The 22,415-nt window shown below is 40.7% G+C and overlaps 2 protein-coding genes and 1 long non-coding RNA gene across 3 annotated transcripts in view; 1 reads left to right on the top strand and 2 right to left on the bottom strand.

The window, feature by feature from the left end:
* Positions 1–22,415, top strand: part of LOC120543939 — a 309,254-nt gene that overhangs the window by 41,327 nt on the left and 245,512 nt on the right. The gene's annotated exons all lie outside the window — the stretch shown is intronic.
* Positions 7,774–10,501, bottom strand: LOC120544244. The gene is made up of 4 exons (XM_039777877.1): positions 9,687–10,501; positions 8,380–9,424; positions 8,138–8,294; positions 7,774–7,910 (listed from the first exon to the last, which is right to left on the bottom strand). The coding sequence occupies exons 1-4, from the start codon at positions 10,499–10,501 to the stop codon at positions 7,774–7,776; spliced, it is 2,154 nt and encodes a 717-aa protein (XP_039633811.1).
* LOC120543947 lies at positions 10,517–11,624 on the bottom strand. Its single transcript, XR_005636417.1, has 5 exons — positions 11,387–11,624; positions 11,205–11,300; positions 11,043–11,078; positions 10,902–10,946; positions 10,517–10,806 (listed from the first exon to the last, which is right to left on the bottom strand). It is a non-coding gene; the product is annotated as an uncharacterized LOC120543947 (long non-coding RNA).

Raw genomic sequence — 22,415 nt, 5'->3', positions numbered from 1 at the left:
TGATCGGGCTATAATAAGCCCATGTCGGCTACACTGTAAACCCGAACATTCAAAGTAATTAAATAGATTAAGTAGTGTATACTCAAAGTTTTAGAACAAGTTCTACTAACTTAATTTTGTCAAGTTGGTGTAACATGTTCTTCCTTTTTGAGTATTGTTAACTAATATTTTTTGATTAAATGGAACTATTTTGTGTATAAGTAAGCATAACTTAAAAACATAACTTAAGTACAATGTAATAGAATTGAGTAATAACATACTGTTTAAAATAGGGATGATTTAAAAATAAACTGAATTTATATAGCACATGTTAAAATACAATAAAATCTCAAAGTGCTTTACCAAATAAGTAAAATCGATCATAATAAATAAATTGCAATAGCAAATGGTCTGAAATGCATTAGACATTAGTGGAGGACAAAATGTATTTATTTTATTTATTTTTTGCTTCATCAGTTTAATGTAGCCTATATATTCTTTTTATTTTTAATTTAAGCAGCTGCAGGGATAATTTTGTATGGCGAGGTTAATCTCTGATTCAACCGCGAAGCAGAAGGTGGCGCTAATTTGCACACTACACTGATTCCTTACCGCTCTTTTGGAAAAACACAGAAGAAGAAAAGTTTGAACAACGCAAGCAAGGCGGGAAGCAGCAGACAGTAGGGTTGCAGAAACTACCTACGCAGCAGCAATCAGCCTCACTGGACTTACTGTAAGTTTTGAATGTTAATATTCATTCGCTTTTACTTCTTTTATACATTTTTTATGTGTTTGTCTCAGAGAGGAGACCTTCTCCAAGCCCCCGCCCTTCACTGGCTTATCACGGGAGTCTTGTAGGGATTGGCAACTTGTCAGATATAGGTTAGCTGCTAAAGAGCTAGCTAGCCACTTAGCCGACCAATAACGTTACCAGAGACTATTTAGAAGGACTTTGACGTTACGCACTCCAGCAACACAACTAGCTTGACCTAGCTACCACTACCGGACTCCCTGAAGAATTTGACGACGGATGAATCTAGTAATCACACGCTCATTCCCCGGCTTAAAGGTGGTGTTAGAAAATTAGTTGTTAGTAGAAGCACTAACAGACACGCCTGCGGATAGTTAGTTTTTTGTTGATGGAAACTTTCAATAGTGCACAAAAGAGCATAAACGCCTCAAACTGAGTTCCTACACTGCAAGTCCGCGCTCTCTGTGTAGCTTCTAGGGACGCTAGTTTTAAATTCTGTGTGAGCAGACTGTCTGAGACACGGAGATTGCTGTTAACAGAACGAGTCAACTGCCCGTGCCTGCCTACTTGTGTTGCCTCGGTTTTAAAACAAACGACCCTGCTGGAGGCAAGCTGCTTTTCATGACAAAGATGAATAAAGTAAAAACCCTTAATAGTAAAGCTTTGGTTTGTAGAAATGGTATTATTGTTGATTAACCATGCACTAAGGTTCAAGTGTGGCTGCTTTTCTTTACAGTAATGTTAATTTTGCTTGATGGCTTTAGTAACTTGACACTTATGGGGATTAAATGAAAAGATCATTAACAGGGAACATTTATAAATGGAAGTATTTATAATTTGACACTCTTTGAATGCTTTTAATTGTTCAGTTTCAGATCAGTTTATGCCTTTGCATCTTGCTGTTTCAGTTTCAAGAAGTTAAGGAAGATAACTGGAGATGTGATAACGATACCAGGTAATCCAATGAATGTGAATTCTTCTATCACCCCCCACCTCCCCGCCCTCTAAATACCAATAACTTGAATTTTTTTTTTTTTCTCAGACAAGGTTTTAGTGTGGTAACCCCAAATCATACGCACTCCCACATACACACATCATTGTTTTTTCTACTTGCCTGTTTGATCAAAATAAAGTGTTTTGCTGTATTTAAGTCAACAATTAATGAATGTGTTCTGTTCACGAATACTACTAATCATATTTTACTTAACTTTGTATTTGCTTGCAAAAATTGTTGAAGAAGACTGAGAAGAAACTGCCCCTCATTAGAAAGATGATGGAGACCACATTTCCCCTACGCCGACAGACCATAGTGATGTCCTGCCCACCAGTGAACGACCTCATGGACCTCTGGCCTGCTCTCAAAATAGAGTCTGAGGTAATATGGATCAGCTCTCTCTTTTAAAGTGAAAATTGTGATTCTTACTCATTTGGCTGATATTTTTGCTTTATTAATGTGTGCAAGATTCTTCAAATTGAACTGTTTTTTTTAATAAGTGTTGTTGCTGTATTCTCCTCTGGCTGTTATTTCTATGTAGTTGTATGCAGAGTTCCAGCGGATTACAAATCAGAACCTGCCCAACACGTGCTATGCTGAGCTTGACCGCTATCTTCCTCGACTGATGACCTTATTCAGGCGGAAGGCATCAAAAACTGGGAAGACAGCAGATGCTCTGGCTGAAATTTTAAAAATCCACGATGAACAGGTAAATAGATTTTTACACATTTCATAGGTTGAACCAGTAGAACATTGAACAGGTTCAATGATTGAAATGAGCTTTTTGACTTTTGCAATTAGTCCACTTTGTTTGCCATTTGTCTGATTGCATTAAAGATGTTAACAGGTTATTTGTGGACATATGTTCTGTTTGGACTGTTTAAAATCAGCTTTATGTAAACTCTTCAGTATATGCAATTCTGTTTTTATCGGAATAGGAAATCCATGACATACACACCAAGCGCACTACTGTTCTCCACGTCCTTCCTGTGTATCTGCGCGAGGACGTCTCTGGATGTTTAAGAACCTGCACAGTGAGTCTCCTTAAGTCACTAACAGATTCTGCTGTGTATTATCTAACCCGTAAATACTAACATTTTATTCAATGTTCAGTAAAACATTTTCTTGTAAATGTCCTTGGTTTCAGTCAGCACTTAGATTCTCTGGTATTTTGGCTGATTCATGTGTGCAGAACATGGATCTTATGTTTTTCAACTCTTACAATGAGACCCAGATCTCTTTTGTAAAAGTGGTATTGGATTTCAATGGGACTTGGTTAAGGAAAGACAAATTATGTCATCTGTTCTGTTCCATGTGTTAGTTTGTGATTAGTATCTCTTTTTTCATTCATTCAGGATAAGTCTGATGAGCCAGAGCTTGATGGTGTTGCAGTGGGCCTCATTACTTTCATCGGTGACCATGACGCTCCAGTTCAATAGTCCAGTTCACTACCACCCTGTGAGAATCACTGTCGTCATTGAAAGTGATGCCGTGGTCAGCCTTCCCAGACTTGGCGATGCCTTCCTGGTAATCTGTGGAGTGATCTATGCACTGCACCTCAGCTATCCCAAAGCACTGACCAACACTTTTGAATTCACTCAAAAGATTTAACTTGGTCTAGAAAGTGGTAAACTATCCCCGAGGTTGCAGACCCTCAAGAATGAATTAATGATGTAGAAACTCATCTGAAAAAAAGGCTGCAGGGTAAAGCATTATAAAAGGCTAGTTCAAAGTTATCTCCTTTTGTCTAAATAATGCCTCAAAAAGTTACTGCACTACTGCAGGTGTTCAGCCAATAGGCCCAAACTACACAATATGCCTTTGTTCTCATTAATATAATGCAAAAGTAACGCTAATGTTTTGTATGTTTTAATGTTTTTCTTAACCATTGTGGGCGCGGCAAGATGACTCACATTTCACTGTGCATTTGATATGGTTTGTAAAACATTTACATTTTAGAGTTTTAAGTGAAAATGTTCTTAAACTCTATAGAATTTTTGAAATTTCATCCAAATTGCTGCCCTGTCGCCTTACTGAGGAATTAGCAAGGAAGCCAAAAGCAGTGTTTTTTCTTTTATAGCTGTAACGAACGATAATTTAATTTTGGTATTATTGTTTTTGATTACTCCGATTATTTTCCTGACTATCTGATTAGTTGTCTGGTCAATATCAGAAATGTGTGATAAATATTTATTTCCTAGGGCCTTAAAGAAACATGCCTACCGTATTTTCCGGACTATAAGTCGCTCCGGAGTATAAGTCGCATCAGTCAAAAAATGCGTCATGAAGAGGAAAAAAACATATATATGTCGCACCGGACTATATGTCGCATTTATTTAGAAATGTATTTCACAAAATCCAAAACTACACAATAGCACCCAGAACAACAGGCTGAATACGGTAGGTGTCCGGTATGTTAACGTAACACATTAACAGTTATTAAACTATACAATAGCACACAGAACAACTACCAGGGCGTGGCGACGTAGCGAGCTAACTGCACCGTTGACAAGCCTCTCCCAGCAGCACGTTGTTCAAGCACCCATGTGTGACTCGTTCCTCCAGCTCTGGCCATCTTGCTTTCAGCCCGCGATTAGCCGATTAGCTTTCTTTGTTTTCTTCATTGCATAAGAGTCACCTTTTCGCCCCAGTCCCTTACAAGTTTCTCCCTTGTTTCAAACTTTCTTTCTGCTGCTCGATACCGTTTTGCGTGCGCAATATTTTACTACCTGCAGTTTATCTCTTTTCTCTTTATCAGTTGTCTTTAGGAGCAGCATTCTAGTTGTCACAAGCATAGAGCGCCCTCTTGCGGCTGTAGATGGTAATGTGTTCAGTATGAATTAACATTTAAAAACATGTTAAATTATATATATTTTGATATACAAGTCGCACAAGTCACAGGACCAGCCAAAGTAGGAAAAAAAAGTGCGACTTATAGTCCGGAAAATACGGTACTTATTGGGATTTATTCACAGTATCCCCCAGAGGTAGATAAGTCCATACATACGCTTCTCATCTCTGTGCGTGTCGTATCTCTGTCTGACGCACCCATGCCTAGCTTAGCACAGATCCTGGAGGTATCTGGCTCCATCTATGCTCCTAATAAGTGACAAAATAACGCCAACATTTTCCTATTTACATGTTGTGATTTGTACAACATGTGCTAAGCTAGGCTAGCAGTGGGTGCGCCAGACAGAGTTACAACACACACTGAGATGAGAAGGGTATTTATGGACTTCTCTAACTCTGGAGGATACGGTGAATAAGACAAAGTCCCATTAAGTCGGCGTGTTCGTTTAAGTGACCAGGAACACATTTGGAAGGATAGGATCAGAGAATTTTGAGTTTTTCTTCTTAAAAATCTCTCAAATTTATTTATTTATTTAATATACAATTAAAGTATATAAGTATATTTTCAAATTATTTTTTATTTTAATTTATAAATGTTTTTCTATTTCATTTTAATATGTAACAGTTCAAAAGCAGACGTTCACGACTTTTAGATATATTAAGTTAGTTAAACTTAATGTAAGTGAGGCAATCGGTTGCCTAAACATTTTTAAGTTTTGAATCACATGTTTTTAAGTAAACAAACTCAACATATTTGACTAATGTGTACTTAAAACAATGACAAAACAAACTAATAAACATTGAGTTTTATTAACATAAAAATTGTGTGGTTGTGTACTTATTTTTTAAAGTTCTGTGAACTTATTCCTGTGGTTTGAAAACTCAAAACTGTAAGTCATAATAACTGAAAATAATTGAGTTCCCTTAACAGAAAACTAAGTCATATTAACTGCAAATATTTGAGTTGAGCTAAATGAGCACTTTTAATTTAACTGTTATCAAAAGGTACAAGTAGCAATTCAACCAACCAACACCACTTTTTTTGAGTTCTGGTAACTTATTCGGGTTTACAGTGTATGTAATCGCTGACAACCGGGACAATTTCATAGTGGTTGGTGTAAACCGGGATATTTTAGCGTCCCGACACAGCTTTTTGTCGGGACTCGGGACTGTCCCGGTCAAACCGGGACATCTGGTCATCCTACATGATACATAGCCTAGTGTTGGCAGAAGGTTTACATAAAAAAAACTACTTATCAAGCTGTCATTCGCCGGCAGGCAGGGTGTAGGTATTCAGATGAAGACTTCATCACACGACGGAACAGATTAGCAAACGTTAGCGGGTAGCTAGCTAACTAGTAACACTCACCCTCGCTTTGATTATGAAGATATTCCTGTTTTTCACCTCCCATGCGACAGCGTTGTTAACCCATCCACTCTTGAAAAAAAGATAGCTATCTTTACTTTTTTTTTACTTTACTTTTTATGGCTGTTTGGTAAATATTAAGTATATTTTGTGCGGAGTGTATACTTCATGGATGTATTAAGAGAACGGTATACATGTACATACTTGATACTTTTAAATGGCAAACAGCGCCACCAAAATCCCGCTTGCGGACGAAAATATATGACACCCGTACTGATAAGAACTACCATAGAGAATGAATGGGAAAAGTTAAGGGAGTCAATCTCTACTTTTCCTTTGAAATAGGTCCAAACTGGATCCGGTTCCAAACTGGACGGAAAACATCGGCGTTGGTTACTACTTTTAAATTATACAGAAATACATTTTACCTTCAGCTAGCCATGTTTAAACAATTTTTGACAGTCGTAATTGAGAAATATAAGGACATTTTCGTAAGTAGCACGTCTACGGAGTTTCCGTAGTGTAGTGGTTATCACGTTCGCATAACACATAAGTGTAGAAGACGTTTTCGCAAAAAACAGAAAGAAAAAAAAGATTTTTTCCTGACCGGAAGCCTCTCCAAAAGAGCAGGGTTCGAATCCACCCTTACCCAAACAAATTGTCCTGTATTGGTTTCAGAATGTTATGCTATAGCATGTCTGTATTACACAAAACAATTATATATAAAGTTTTTAACCGTTTAATGTTAAATTTAATTCAATATATTTTTTTTTAAATGATGTGGAAATATGATAAGACTCATGATTTGAATGTTATGACAATCATACTTTTACATGCTGCTACTGGTAAAAGTTGAATTTAACTTAATAATAGTACATTATTGTATAATGATACAAAATAGCAAAGCACTATATCAATTTGTTTAATTTTATTTCATTTTTTAAGACGTTTACTTCCTCAGTCAAATAAAGACACAGTGATGCTTTCAAGATATTTTATTAAAAAACTACCTAATTCTAAAACACACCAAATAAAGACCTAAAACACAATACAAATCTAAAACACACAATAAAAATGTACACACTGTGTAAAATAAAATAAATATAGACAAATGTAAAAACAAATAAACTTTCTGAACTGTTATTTATCATTAAAATATTACATACTAACACACTTATTTACATTGTTACAGAAGAGTGCATGTGAACAACTGAGAGACTGTGATGTGATGATGAAAAAGTGATGATGATGATTCAGACCAGCTATCCAGTGAAGGTGAATAAAGTTGAATAAACTAAAATATCACAATGAAACAGTCCTGACTAAGTACAGTAGTAAAAGTATTTGATTGTTTGTGTCTGATAAAAGAAATGAACTGATGAGCCATCGCCAAGATACCGGGACTTGGGCTGACCACAGGCTACACAGTTCCTGGTCTTTTTTTGCTGCTGCTGTGGCTGCTGCTGATGTTGTTGTTTTTGCATTAACTCTGCTACAATCCGCTCCACTGTAGCCCGATTCAGAGACTCCTCCTGGGGCGGAGCAACAGGTGAAGGGTTGAAAGTAGCAGGAGGCAGAGTTATGACAGGCACGCTGGTCGTTTGACTGCCTGTAGTCAAACTCTGCCACAACTGCTGTGTCTCCAAAACTTTCTCTGGGCTGGTATTGAGGGAGGAGCTGGTGTTTTTTAATTTGGCCAGATGCTTTACATATCTGGAGATATGTTGGCATGTGGTTGGATGAAGGAGGCTGTTGGGGTCAGTGCACGCCCTCTGGACCATGGCAGCATAGTCTGCGTCCACCCGCTTCAGAAAGTCTTTTGACCCATGGTGCTTAACCAGAAGCCCGTCGATGGCCGCTCTCATGGCTTCTGTCCACCGGCTGTGGTCCAAGACTTGAACAAGGCCTCCCGTCTTGATTGGTCCAGGGCGCGGCCGGGGAGAGGAAGGAAACAAACAGCGGTGCTACCCCTGAATGGTGTAAACAATAAAGCATACATTTATTATATTGTTTTTTGCCAAACTTGGATAAAACATGGATTAAAAAAATTTATATGTTGATTGTGTGAAGAGTTGATCAGTTAAATTTGTTACATTTATCATATATTATATTCTCCCATAGTTTTAAACTTTGGATGCACTAAGTTTTTCCTTATTAAATATTATCAGGCCTGCTTTATACTGTGAGGTATGTATACCTGTATCCATCAAAGACTGAGTCTCGGATTTGGCTCTGGCCGCAGCTGGTATCAAGGGTGGCTGGGACTGCTGGGACTGCTGGGATTGGGAAATGGTTTCAGTGCCCTGCTGGAAAGATAGGATGGGCACCGCCCCAACTGGCTCATCACTGGTCTCCTGAAATATAACATAAAATATAGTGATTTAGTCAGTCAGTCTGTCGGACGGTCAGTGATAACAGTGAGTGTTAAGTCTGGATTACCTGAGAGTCTGTGTCCACCACAGCAGCAGGGCAGTGATCCTCTGTCTCCATGGCTACAGCAGCTGGGATGTTGGGCTGTACCTTGTGCTTGTCCCAGTTCAACACAACAGGACGACAACCTGGCTCCACAAACTGCAGTCCAAATCTCTCCCCTGTGTCCCTGTTTGTATTTTGCAGCCTGGGATATTTTGCTTGGCCTGTCAACTTGACAGAGGCTGTGTTCAGTCCTGAAATTAACAGGGGGTCGAACACAGCTGGCAGCTCCACACCAGGCTTTTTCAGGTCCACCAGCCTCTGGAAGTTCCACCGCACCACTCCAGTCATTGCCTGGGCCTGGAAAAGTTCACAGGACACCCGGTTGCCTGTCACCCACTGGGCTTGGTGAAAGTGGAAGCCCTCCTGCTGAGAGGTGCCTCTCACTGGAATCCAAACAGGTACAGTGGCTCCTGCACCCTTGTTGTAGTTGAGCTGCAAGGTGCCACCATACCTGTAGAGAATTCCCTCCCCGACGTCAGGGTCGCTCAGGCAGCCTCTCAGGATGTGGACGCGTTGGATCCTCCACAACTTCAGCATGGGCGCCTTAAACAGGGGCACATCATTGGCGTCCTTTGCCAGGTAGAAGTGGTGCAACACATCTTCAACCCTCTGCAGCAGCTCCCTCGGCTGTGGCACCTTTGTCCTGCAGTGATCTCTTATGTGCTGCTTTGTCGGATTTGCAGGAGAGATTCCACAGAAGGTGTATGCCTCTGTGAGCCTTTGTAGATCCCTCTGGTCCACCACAACAAAAGCTGCAGAGAGGAACTGGCAGAAGGAGCTGAACAGAGGGTGATGTTCAGACACACACTCCCTGGTAAAGCGCCTCATGCAGTGAAACAAGTCTAACTTGATGGCAATGTCTTTGTTAAACTTGCTCCTCGAGGCACTGTTGTTGGCCAGGTTGCCAGAGGTCGCCTTCGCCACGGTGGCCTCTGATGTCCTCCAGCAGTCCCACAGCAGGTGCTCCTGATGACCAGGGTCCAGGACCTTGAAGGCAGCACAGCAGTCCCTAAAACATTGAAAATGAATTTCATTAGAGCCACTACAATATGTTTTGTACACAGTGAGTCTTATTATATTTACAGTTTAAAAAGGATATACTGTAAGTTTACTATATAATTTGTGGTTTTTTTTATTTATATGGACTATTAACAAGGAGAGTCAGATTACACAATAAACTGCAAATTAAGTAATACAAAATGGACATGAAGACAACAACAAACAAAACATAAAAACAAGTATATACATTTAATTTAAACTTATATTTATACCTGTCAACCCACTGGTAGCTTGCCTTCCTCACTCCAGCTGCAGTGTAGCGCCGAGACAGCCCCTCATACAGAGGATAGAGGGACCGATCGCACTCCGACTGCAGCATCACCCAGCTCAAGATCATCCAGTTCTCATTCATTATGGCATAGGAAGACATTGTGCCGGATGACAGCACCACCTTCCTAGCCACTTTGCGTGTGTGATCTGACCTGAGTACTTGTCCAAAGGTCCCCTGTAGCAACAGAGTGAGGAGCTGCTCCTGCCGTTGAAACTCACGGACCAGGCAGTCGACCAGGTAGTGAGAAGAAATAGACACTCCACACCAGCCGTCAGCATCTGAGTATCCACCGAATGGAGCCGGAGTGTCTGCCTGTCTGAGAAGCCCAGTGATGGTTCTCTGGCCGTAAAATCCTGCCTCAGCATCCCTGACGTTCTGCACACTGAGCAGGTAGGCCAGGTGGGCTCTCTCATATTTAAGGTGGAGCGCCTCCGTCAGCTGCTTAGCGATGTCCTCCGGTGATCTGCCGCTGCGCCTCATCTCATCCATTACTGACTTGCAGATGGCCTTTTTGTGAGTTAGGAAAGCCGGAACAATGTTGCTGAAGCGCTCTGGTAGCTTCTCCAGCCACTGGGGCTTGTCAGCGTGCCAGTACTTCCTACAGGCCTTGCAGGTGAGCCGTGAGGCTAAAATATAGTACTGGCCGCTGGTGCCAATGATAACTCTTGGCCTTCCAACGCCAGAAGAAGCCCCCCCGGGGGTTGGAAGAAAATCATGAAGGCAGGGCAAGATGTAATTGTTCCTTACCCTCTCCATGATTGTCTGCTCCGGCTTCCAAATGAAAAAAGGATGAAGCTGACAGTATTTAGGTGATGGCAGCTCAGAGATTGAGTCTATGAGCTCAGGCTGAGGTGGATTACGCCACAAGGACAGCATGTTCATAGGATGACGAACAGGACGTGACCCCGGCCACAGTCCCAACGCCTCCAGCTCAGTCTTCATCCAAATTTTCTGCTGGTGGGAGCAGTTCCACTGCGCTACATCCTGAGCATAGCCAGGGACAGAGGCTGCAGGCTGGTGTGGGACATCTAAAGGGACAGACGGTGCTGGACTTGGCAGAGCTGTAAAAGAGTATAACATACACACAGTCAGAGAAACGAAAGAGAGCTCTATATTAAGACTGCTACAGTTATAACAGTGTTACTGAAATGTAAACCTTCATCAGGCACAGTGTCTCTCTGTGCTTCCACTGATGGTGACTCTAGGATGGTGAGATAAAAACAGGAAAGGCAAGTGAGACATACTCATTAAAATAAGATATTATTTCTCACAGTATTCAAGAAAATAAAGCATTTACCTTCAGGAAGAAATGGAGCTGATGTTATCCCAGGCTCTGACAAAGTAGAGTGGGAGATGACATATATCATGAGTAATATATATAAAAGACAGTGAAATATTAATTTGATTTTCAGAATTAAACTGATGTGAGGTACACTGGTAGTATAGGAGGACAACATACTTTGTCTCAACACATTAGGTGCCTGTTCTTCTACCCCAAGCTGTGGGGCGAGGGCGAGCAGCTGAGGAAGGACCGGCAGCGGGGCCTTCGTCGTGGCTGTGGGAACAATTTGGTCACATAACATGATACCGTCACACAACATTCAGTACAGTTTGAAGTGAGAAGGGAACTAATATAATAACCTTTCACAGAAGCAACAATCCCAGAGGAGTCATCAGGCTCGGCAGGTCTGGAAACCGTCGCTGTTGACTCCGTCTTGTGTGCTGTAAAAACAAGTCATTTTCCTCACACAGTCAAGTCTGTTTATGCTTCACAATGTGTCTTTACTTGTTGTCTCTCTAACAAACTGAGTACAGACTGAAAAAAAAAAAAAAAAAACTTAAATTCTGAATTGCTATTGTGACGTCATGAGAGGCTACACAGCTGTCAGCGGGGTGGCTCAAGTAGTGCAAGGAGACAAGGTTCAAATAATAACAAGGAATTTATTAAAGTTCTTGGAAGTCAAATGAAAACAAAAAGAATGCAGACATCTTGTTGCTCTTTAAGGGCCAACACTTCAGAGACGTCTCTTCGGCATCATGAAATAAAGTCCTCTCACTCAGGTAAATAAACAGCTTTCTCAGCCTTACGGTACTCCAGGCTGCAGCTAGTGGCCAAGCCAGCAGTAAGTCCTTCCAAATGTCTCTCACGTATTTCCACAGGTGAACTCTTCCAACGGTGAGTCTTTTCCACAGATGAGTCTCTCCACCCCACACACAGCACTCTCTAAGTGTGTGTCTATCCCTTAAAAACCCTTCAGCTCATCAGCTCCTGATTCGTCACAGCTGTGTGGGAACATTGGCTACAGAGGGTTGGAGTTCCCGATTATACCAGCGGATGGAGCCATAGCTGTCTGTGTTTGCAGCCATCTCAGGGGGATGTAACGTCCGTCCAGGACACAGCCTCTCGTGACGTCACATATCCCCCTCCTCGAGACCGACGTCCTCGTCGGGGCAAAGGCAGAGAAGACGGCATCACGCCGGGAGAGAGCGTCCGCATTGCCGTGGTGCTTGCCAGCCCTGTGGACAACAGAAAAGTTAAATGGTTGCAAGCTCAAAAACCACCTGGTAACTCTACTGTTTGTTTCCTTGTTCTTGGCCATCCACTGCAGAGGGGCGTGATCAGATACCACCGTGAAACGTCAGCCCAGGAGATAGAACTGGTGTAGAAGACGGCTGTGTCTCATGTTACGTTGTTTTTTGTACACGCTGTGACTCTATAAATCACAACATGTAAATAGGAACATGTTGGCATTATTTTGTCACTTATTCGGAGCAGTAGGATTACTGGAACCAGTTACCTGCAGGATCTGTGCTGGCCTGATGCCGCTGGAGCTGTCAGACAGCATTACAGCATGCACGAAAATGAGAAGGATATGTATTGACTTGTCTAACTCTGGGGGTTACGGTGAATAAGCTAAATTCCCAATAAGTCGGCGTGTTCCTTTAAGACTTACCATAGAGAATGAATGGTAAAAGTAAAGAGAATTAAGCCCGGTTTGAGACCGGGTAGAAAAAAGTTTTTCGTTTTATCACAGTGATTCGAGTTTAAATCTTATGACATATTAAATCAGCAATTCAACTTAATGTTTATTTATATGTAGCTTCCTGATTATATCTTTTGCAGATTGGCTAACTGTTTGTTATTGATCACCTGACAGAAAATGACACTCAGCGTGTGAAAGCGGAATTTCCAATACGTTCCTAATTGCATCCTAAAGGTGGGGTGGAGAGACTTCATGTGTTGCTGCTGTTTGGCAAGCGATATTACGAATCCCACTATGGCCACGCCAAGACCCGCCCTTCAATAGCATTCACACACTACAATTTAACCCGTACCCCTAACCCTAACCCCCTTCACACCAGTGGTCCCCTTGCCCCCGTGCCCATTCTGGGCGCTGCGTTTTAACCCAAACCTAACCTTAACCACTCGAGGTGAAATGCCTAACCCCAACCAATCGAGCTGCTTCATAGGGCGGGTCTTAGCCATAGTGGGATTCATAATTTTGCGGCCAGGCAGCGTGCAGCAGTGCTGCAGCAACTCGCGACTCCTTGTGTCCTATAACATTTAATGACTACAAACTGAACCGACACATTCAGCCACCGGGGCGACCGGTGTTTCGGTTTAACTGGTTTTTGAATTAACTGGTGATAGAGACAGATGTGGTGTAGGCGTGGCCTTTCAGGACCCATTCCCGACTAACCAGGAAATAAACATTCTTATAGCTTCGCCTCTATTTTACATTCATTTGTCGGTGTCTTGTGAAACTTGACGATAGAAACGAGTTGCTGAGCATTAATTCTGGTCCCGACAGACATGCAAACACTAGCCGTTGTCTGGCGACTGTGTCTCGATCTTAGCCTACTGCAAGCCACGGAGACACCCAGATCGACTTGTGAATTTACATTCATAAACACTTCACCATTAAAACAACACTGTCTCTAAAATGTAAGCAAACTTGGATATGATATATTGTAGGAAAAATATATGTCTTAATGTAAGTAATTAGCTGGGGAAGTTTCATGCTAATCTGTTATTTATTTTTATCCTATCATATAATGTCATGCAAAATGTGTGGGAATTTGTAATCTTTAAAGGTTGTTTACTCATAATACTAGTCAGAAAACTCAACTGCAGTAGCACTTACACATACATGTCCGTTTAAGCATTAGACGCACAAATACGACACATACTGTATGAACGAAAAAAAAAAATAAAACGAAAAAACGCTGGGATCTAGCTGGGATTCGAACCTTGGATGTCATGGACAAAATAATTGACATACTAACTTACACATGATCTATACCACTACACTACACACCACTGAAATGGGTTTGTGATTTCTATCAATATATTGGACTAGGGATGCACCGAATATTCGGCCACCGAAAATTTTCGGCCGAAAATGGCCCAAAAGGGCATTTTCGGTTTTCGGCCGAAATACCTTTATCACCGAAACAATACGGCCGAAAATGTTGTGATGACGCAAACAGAAAACGCGACCTGCCGTGTGTCAGTACCCGATCCGTTCCACCTGCAAAGCGTCTCTTAAGCAAAGAGGTTGAGACGGACCACGGAGTGTAAACAATGAAAAGTGCGCTCTTAGAGTCTGTCAGCACACGTTTCCGCAGATCTGTTCGGATCCTCTGCACTTCATCGCGACTGTACTTGATCCGCGTTATAAAGACCATTACTTGGATGCGGAAATAAAGCAGGGCGCAGCAGAAATGATCCAGGTCGCCATGGAGACGGAGAACCCGCGTGGAGACGAGACGGAGCAGCGCCCCAGCGCAAGGAGATCAGAGCGCGAGAACAAAGACTGGTCTCGCGTGCACCAGATGAGGGGCATGCACCCTCGTTGTCTGATATGTTCAGTGAAATCCTGCAAGAAAGTGCCTCAATTAATAATAATAATAATAATAATAACAATAGGTAAGCTATTCTGTTCTTAGGCTACTGTATACTGTATGTGACTCTCAGATTGTAGCCATATTTCTGCTAGATATTTTTTTAATTAAACTTTAATATTAATTTATACAATTGCAATGCCTTGATTTTAGTAAAGTTAGTACACAGTCATAGCCATAAATGCAATGGTACTAATAATTGGCTTAATTTCTTTCGGTGTTTCGGTTTCGGTTTTCGGTCTTGGTTTCCTCTTTTTTCGGTTTTCGGTTTCGGCCAAGAATTTTCATTTCGGTGCATCACTATATTGGACACTTAGTCTAAATTAACACAGGTTAACATATAAGAGAAATATACGCCCATGTCAACTGCTGATATCACAATTTAACATGGGCAAATGCAAACCTAGAAACTGTAAAGTATAGTTCATATTTGTCTCACGTACCGAAAACTAACTGATGTACAACAAACTGGCATGACCCCACTTAACACTTTATTCCGTTGTGGGGGTAAAAATGAAACACGTCAGTCATGCGTCAACTGATTATAGTTGTGTTTAATTTATGTCTGTGTCGACCCAGAATCACGCTTTATGTCTAATGGTAGCCTATACACTATTGTTATGACCATATGGCCATTGAATGTTTTGTAGGAAAGTCCTGATCCTCGTTTTCTCTCGGGCAACATGTGTTATGTCTCGGTTAAGTTATGAAGAGTGTTACAGCAAAAGTCTAGTGATTTGAAGTGAAGAACATATGAAGCTTGTTTTCTCACAGTTTGACTTTTGTTTATCACACATAATGTGTTGGCCTACTATGATGACACAAAATGGTCATTATAGTATATGATTATACAAAACTTTGATGTAGGCTACTCGAGAGAGTTTGATAACATTAGATGTTGCTGTTTCAGATTCCTAATATGGGTCATATAAAATTAAACACAACTATAATCAGTTGACTTGCGGCCCAGGTTGAAGAGATCGTTTGTGCTGAGATAGACCTACACATTAATAACAATGATAAATGATCACGTCATGACTGACATGTTTAATTTTGTACCCCCAAAACGGAATAAAGTTGTAATACAGGCATAATGAATATTAAAAATGTGTTTGTGAAGAGGCTGTAGCTTAACATAACACATCTACGTAGCCTACAGAAATATAATTACATTTCTTAAATGCCTATGTATCACAAGTTAATCGAGCGGATCACATTTTGCCACAGATGACAGCTGTCTCCACGCTGCGTTCAGTTGGGTGTAAACACCTCAAATGTAGTTTATTTACTTACAGGCGGTATTTAAATATTAACAGATCTCAATACACTTAATCCATGTTGTTATTGAATTAAGTTGTGATGCCGTTGCAAGAATGAATTCCGACAACGTAGGTGGCTGTGTCGATGCCTGTTCACAATTGGCTACTGCGAACGTCAGTGTGTTTTCCAAAACTTTTCCGTTATCTGTGTTATATTCGTAGCCTATCATTCCGTTATTAATCTGACTTCAAGTTGATTTGAGATGCTTTCATACAGAGATAAGTGAAACATACTTTCTGAGGTGTTCGCACGTAATGTTTGTGGCGATAGCAACGACTGATGCCAGATTAATTTGTTACACAACTTCTATCCCGTTGATTGTGTTTTGTAATTCAACGGACGTGCATCATTCTCATCACTATGGTAGTGTACACTACACATTATTACTCATTCATCACATTTGGACAGGACTGTCAAACTCCAATTTTGTAACGATTTGGATATTAGGCGCAGGTGTGGAAAGGTGAAATATCAGGTTTGTTGTTTGCTTTGTTGTTAGCATGTTTGTTATAGGCCTACCTAATAGTTTGGACACTGTTTAATAACTAACTACAGCGTGAATGTCACTAGATAATCAACAAAAATTGGTGTGTCCGTGGTTTACAGAGACAGTGGTAGAGACACACGGCGTTACACTCGCCAGACAACGAGTGATATTTTCGTAACAAAAACGGCTCATTTGTTCATGTATATATATCGGATCCAAATAAACTACTGTCCCAGCAACCCGTTCCTACCGTAATATTTTCAAATCAATGTGAAAAAGAGGCGAATTGATCCGAATTGTTTACTGCTGCGGTGCAGCCCCGCCAGCAACACATATCACCAGTTAACTCAAAAACCAGTTAAACCGAAACACCGGGCAGAGCTCCGGTATTCGGTAAGTGTTCTTACTCCGCCTCTGTGTGTGCTAAATGCATCTGTAAGTTAGCCCGCAGTGCTAAAACCTAACGTTAGCTGCCCTTTGAGAGGCTAACGGTCAGCACCAATGGCTCAGGATGTTCTCTGTTAGCAGACATCACTATCACTATCTGTCACACTTTGTCACGCACAATCCCGCAACCCGAGGATCACATTTAACTGAGTGTTTGGGACTTTTGAGATAGGACTTGTGTTTTTGCACGTAGCTGCCATTTTGGTGCATTCAAGGTCCCTTCGAGGTAAACGCCACTTTGTCTTTTTTAAGCATGGTTTATCTTGTGTTTTTGTAAATTAATCACATGTTTTAAAAATCTTATTCTGAAGGGATTTTTACATAAATTTAGTCCAGTAAAATACAATATGTCCCTTTCTTATTAGCAGTCTTGTTGCATATAGCATAGAACATTTTAAAAATCTAAAGTTTGAACCAGGGACATCACTAGGATTGAAAGACAGGGGGGGCTTAGCCCCCAGGGTATGTGTAACTTGTGTTGGCAAAATCGCACTCACATCTTTCGTTACTGTATTAGAGCTCCACATATGTCAACCACCAGTCAAGAAACCAAGATGTTAACAAGTCAAAAGTGACAGACATATCCTCTTCTTCCATTTCTACTCAGTTCCTTCTGTCTTATCCTTTAAGATAAAACTAAACCCTAATGCTAATTTCCTGACTTCGAAATGCAAAGTGGTCACATGAAACAACATCCAAAATGTCCAAAAACTGACAGAGGCCAAACAGCTAATAAGTTGGTAAGTTAAACAAATATGAAAAATAGCAGTACAAGAAAAAGAATAGGCATCACTGCATACTTTATCATGTAAGATATTAATACGGATCCTATTTAAAGTGGCTAGCCTACTGTCTAAATACAATAACCTGATGGCGGAAGGAATAAAATATTTGGAGTAATGATTACTGTATATACTGTATTGACTGTATGTGGGACTGCTTTCATTTCATTTTCGCATGTGTATCTGTGGGGTAACATGTAGCCTACTAGTACTACACAGTAGTAGACTACATGTTACGGTGCATACTGCACCGTGAACTCAGAACAGCGAAGTATGTGACAAATTCTAAAGTTACAGATTAGCCTATTTGTTTCTTTATAATAGGCATACATAAATCACATGCCAAATCACTACTGGTCAAAACATGAATGAATTGGGGCGGCCTCTAACACCCCCAGTAAGAGCGTTCTCCCCATGTAGGCTAGGCTGCGCGGCCCGGATTTGAATCCGACCTGCGGCCCTTTGCTGCTTGTCATTCCCTCTCTTTCTCTCCCCCTTTCCTGTCTATCCACTGTCACTATTAAATAAAAAATAATCAAAAAATCAAAAAAATAAGTTTGCCTTTCCAGTTCAATAAACCAAGTACTGCCATCTGACTCACCCATCACAAGACAATGTTACAATGAATTATATCATACCAAAGCATTGTATGGCTCAAGACTATGGCGATATAGTATTCACTAAAAAGCACCCAAGCAGAAAGCACAACAGTAATTCTGAAACGTGATTGACTGAAGATACAACAATGCCATCACACAACACAGCTGAGTGCAGGTTGCAAAATAACAGTCACTTAGTCAGCTGCTACTTCACAAACTGCAAAAGCCAACATATAGGCTACTGCACTGACAACTTAGTCTCACACAGGCCTATAGCAGCATCACAAAATTATGATGCAATACGTCTGATATGCATGGCATTTCAATAAACTAAACAAAATATGTACATTATCTGGTCACACGGTCACAAAAGATTATATTAGCCTAGTCAGTTTACAGATAGCATAATAGCTCTTACCTTTAGAAGTTCTAATTTCTTGTCTTTTTCTTTGCAAAGTCGCAGATCAAATCCTCTAAGTCCAGCTCCCTCAGCAGCTCGCTAAACCCTACTACAGATGGGCTGCTGTGTGTTGGTAGCACTTGACAGGCAACGCAACAAATGTCTCCGGTGGACAGTGAATATAGAATCCACTCCCGTTTTGCCTCGAGAGAGCGGGTCTTTCTGCCGCCAGCCTCGTCCCCCCTCCGAGATGCTGGATATTTAGCCGCCGATTCTGAAAGGCTAATATCCCTCTGGGTATAACTTCCTCCCGGACGGTCTCTGTAATCGGTCCCCGTAGTGCAGGGTCTTCAGAGATGATGGTACCTGAGTTGTTATTACCTTGTTCTGTAATGCTGATGACCGGCCTCATCTCTGTCTTTTTCCGCAACAACTTCCCTAAAGTTAACGTTAGCCACCGTTAGCTGTGGCTGAGTGTAGCTGGTAGAAGGCAGCGATTCTTCCAAGCTAACGTTGGCTAGCGCCTCGACTCTTCGTCATTCCCAGCTCTTTTAAAAAAGCTTTTTTATTCGCGGGACATTTTTTATAGCAGCCGCTTCTTTCTCTCCCTTTTCCACACTTTCACTCGCTGATACAACCCAATCTGACCGGGGATCAGTTACTAATTAATTCCACTCTTTCAATCTCAACTCGTTCTTAGAAAGCTGATCTTGAATCAGTACGATGTAAACAACCTGCTCTTTGCCCACCCACCTTTATCACTAGCCAATCTACACAGTGCATGCGGCCAGTCATCATACTGACTTATAAAACACACAATCACGAGACTTCATTTTTTGTAAACAACTTTTATTTTATTCTGATTGGATAATTATCACCATAATGATTAATGCCCATTGGGTAATCCGGGTTTGATCAAACAAGGGCGCTGCAGCACCTCCAGTGCGTCTATGCGGTGCGGTGCATCCTATATGTCAATGGGTGCATCATCTTGATAGCACAACGACTCTTTGTAGCCTACTTCTGTCTCACTTCCGACTTTTCGGCTTTGTTTATTGTAGCTGGATATATCATTTGTTGCATCTAAATATGAATGAGGATAAATCGAATTGTTGTTCTTATTATTTAGGGGGGCTTAGGAACATTTTGGGGTAGCTTCAGCCCCCCTAAAATAGGCCTAACGACGTCCCTGGTTTGAACTACACTCAAACGTGAAAACGGGCTCTCCATGAATGGGCTAAACAGCGCCCCCAAAATCCCGCTTGTGGCCGTCAATATATGACACCCATAGTGATAAGAACTACCGTAGAGAATGAATGGGAAAAGTTAAGGGAGTTAAGCTCTGTGGTCAGGAGTTTGAAACCAGGCGGGGACATTTTTTTGTTTGTTTGAGTGAAAAGGAATCTAAACGGTTATTTATATTTAGATGAACATAATTTCTATGCATTACACAGTAAACTAACTTAGCTAAAAACTCTTAATTCATGAGTTTTTAAAAAGCCTCTTTCTCACCTGTTAGAACTGATACTCATCTGCTGGCTTTAGTTATCTTCATATGAAGGATTTTTTTTTATTCACATGGCTTAAACAGATGTTTATTACCACTGAAAGTCTTTCGGGAAGCAAACTGGTAAATGCACATTTTATTGTTTATTTATTTAAGGGTGTAATTCATCAAAACTAAGGGGCTACTATTCCTGTATAAATGCACCAAGCTGGACTCCGGTTCGAAACCAGGTGGGAACATAGATTTTGTTGTTACTAATTGTTTTTATACAGAAATACATGTCCCCTTCTGCTAGCTTTTGTTTGATACAATTATAAATATGAGATACTGGTAATCAAAACCTAAAAGTGAATTCCTGAATACAAATTCAAAAATTACACTTAGTGTGGCAGAAATAAAATCTAAATGTGTTATAACATTTTAGCGGAGCTTTATATTTCGCTTACAACTGACTGACATATTCAGGTGTGTGTGTGTATGTGTGTGTGTGTGTCTAAAATGACTAAGTTTTTCCATGCCTTTGTGGTAAATATTCTGTATATTTTGTGCTTCATGTACACTGTAAAGAAATAAATCTGTAGGAAAACAGATAATGTCATGGCAGAAAATTACGGGTACCTTTTCCGTTAAGTTTACGGACATTTCTGTCAATCCAAAAATAAAATTCCTTCATATTATCACAGTATATGAGCTAACCCTATGAAAACAAGTATACAGTGCCCTCCACAATTATTGGCACCCCTGTTTAAGATGGGGTCATGGACTTCTAAAAATTCTCCTTTTTTTTAAACAACATAGAACTCAAATGCAAAAAAAGAGAAAAATCCAACCTTTTATTTAAGTACATTACTTTGGTGGTAAAAAAAAAAAATCACACATTTAGAAAAAAAAACCTTGAAATCATGTGTCCCGCAATTATTGGCACCCCTAACAATTCCGCTGAAAAATTTAATTGATTTTTTTAAAAATATATTTTTCTGTAGTTGCTAAAGTTGGTCAGGGTATCTAGGAACTTTAAAATAGTAATTTATGACTTCCTGTTTCCCTGGGGTATAAATATAACGTGACATAGAGTCCTAATTCTCTTACCCATTTGTCAACATGGCAAAGACAAGAGAACACACAATTCAAGTAAGGCAGATGTGTGTCGACCTTTATAAGTCAGGCAATGGTACAAGAAAATAGCCACTGGCCTTAACTTGCCCGTATCTACAGTCAGAGGAATCATTAAGAAGTTTAAAACAACTGGAACAGTGACAAACAAGGCTGGAAAAGGTCCCAAGTTTATCTTGCCACAACGCACAGTGAGGAGGATGGTAAGAGAAGTAAAAAAAAGTCCTAAAGTCACTGTCACAGAATTGCATCAAAGAGTGGCATCTTGGGGTCACGAAGTCTAAAAAAAAAACATCAGACGCTCAACAAGCCAACAAGCTGTTTGGGAGGCATGCAAGGAAAAAGCCTTTTCTCACTAACACTTACAAACGTAAACGTCTGGAGTTTGCTAAGCGGCACTGGGACTTCAACTGGGATTGTGTGCTTTGGTCAGATGAGACTAAGATTGAGCTTTTTGGCAACAAACACACTAAGTGGGTCTGGTGTAAAACAAAAGATGAGTATTTCGAAAAGCACCTTCACCACTGTGAAGTATGGTGGAGGATCTGTGATGCTTTGGGGCTGTTTCTCTTCCAAAGGCCCTGGGAACCTTGTTAGGGTGCATGGCATTATGAATGCTTTGAACTACCAGGACATTTTATATAAAAACCTGATGGCCTCTGCCAGAAAGCTGAAGATGGGTTGTCACTGGGTCTTTCAGCAGGATAATGATCCTAAACATGTGGCAAAATCTACACAAAAAATGGTTCAGCAGTCACAAACTCAAGGTCCTCCCATGGCCATCTCAGTCCCCAGACCTCAACCCAATCGAAAACCTGTGGGGTGAGCTAAAGAGGAGAGGCATGAGAGAGGAACCAGGACTCTGGATGATCTAGAAAGATTGTGCAAAGAAGAATGGTCAAAGATCCCTCTCTGTGTTTCTCCAATCTTGTGAAATGTTATAGAAGGAGATTAAGTGCTGTCTTGTTGGCAAAAGGGGGTTGTACAAAGTATTAACATCAGGGGTGCCAATAATTGTGGTACACATGATTTCAAGTTTTTTTTACCACCAAAGTAATGTACTTAAATAAAAGGTTGGATTTTTCGAGTTCTATGTTGTTTAAAAATAAA

Source organism: Perca fluviatilis, chromosome 16 (assembly GCF_010015445.1).
Source record: "Perca fluviatilis chromosome 16, GENO_Pfluv_1.0, whole genome shotgun sequence".
NCBI classification, from domain to species: domain Eukaryota; kingdom Metazoa; phylum Chordata; class Actinopteri; order Perciformes; family Percidae; genus Perca; species Perca fluviatilis.
The sequence above is the reverse complement of the archived record's forward strand: the minus strand, read 5'-3'. Positions and strand labels throughout refer to the sequence as shown.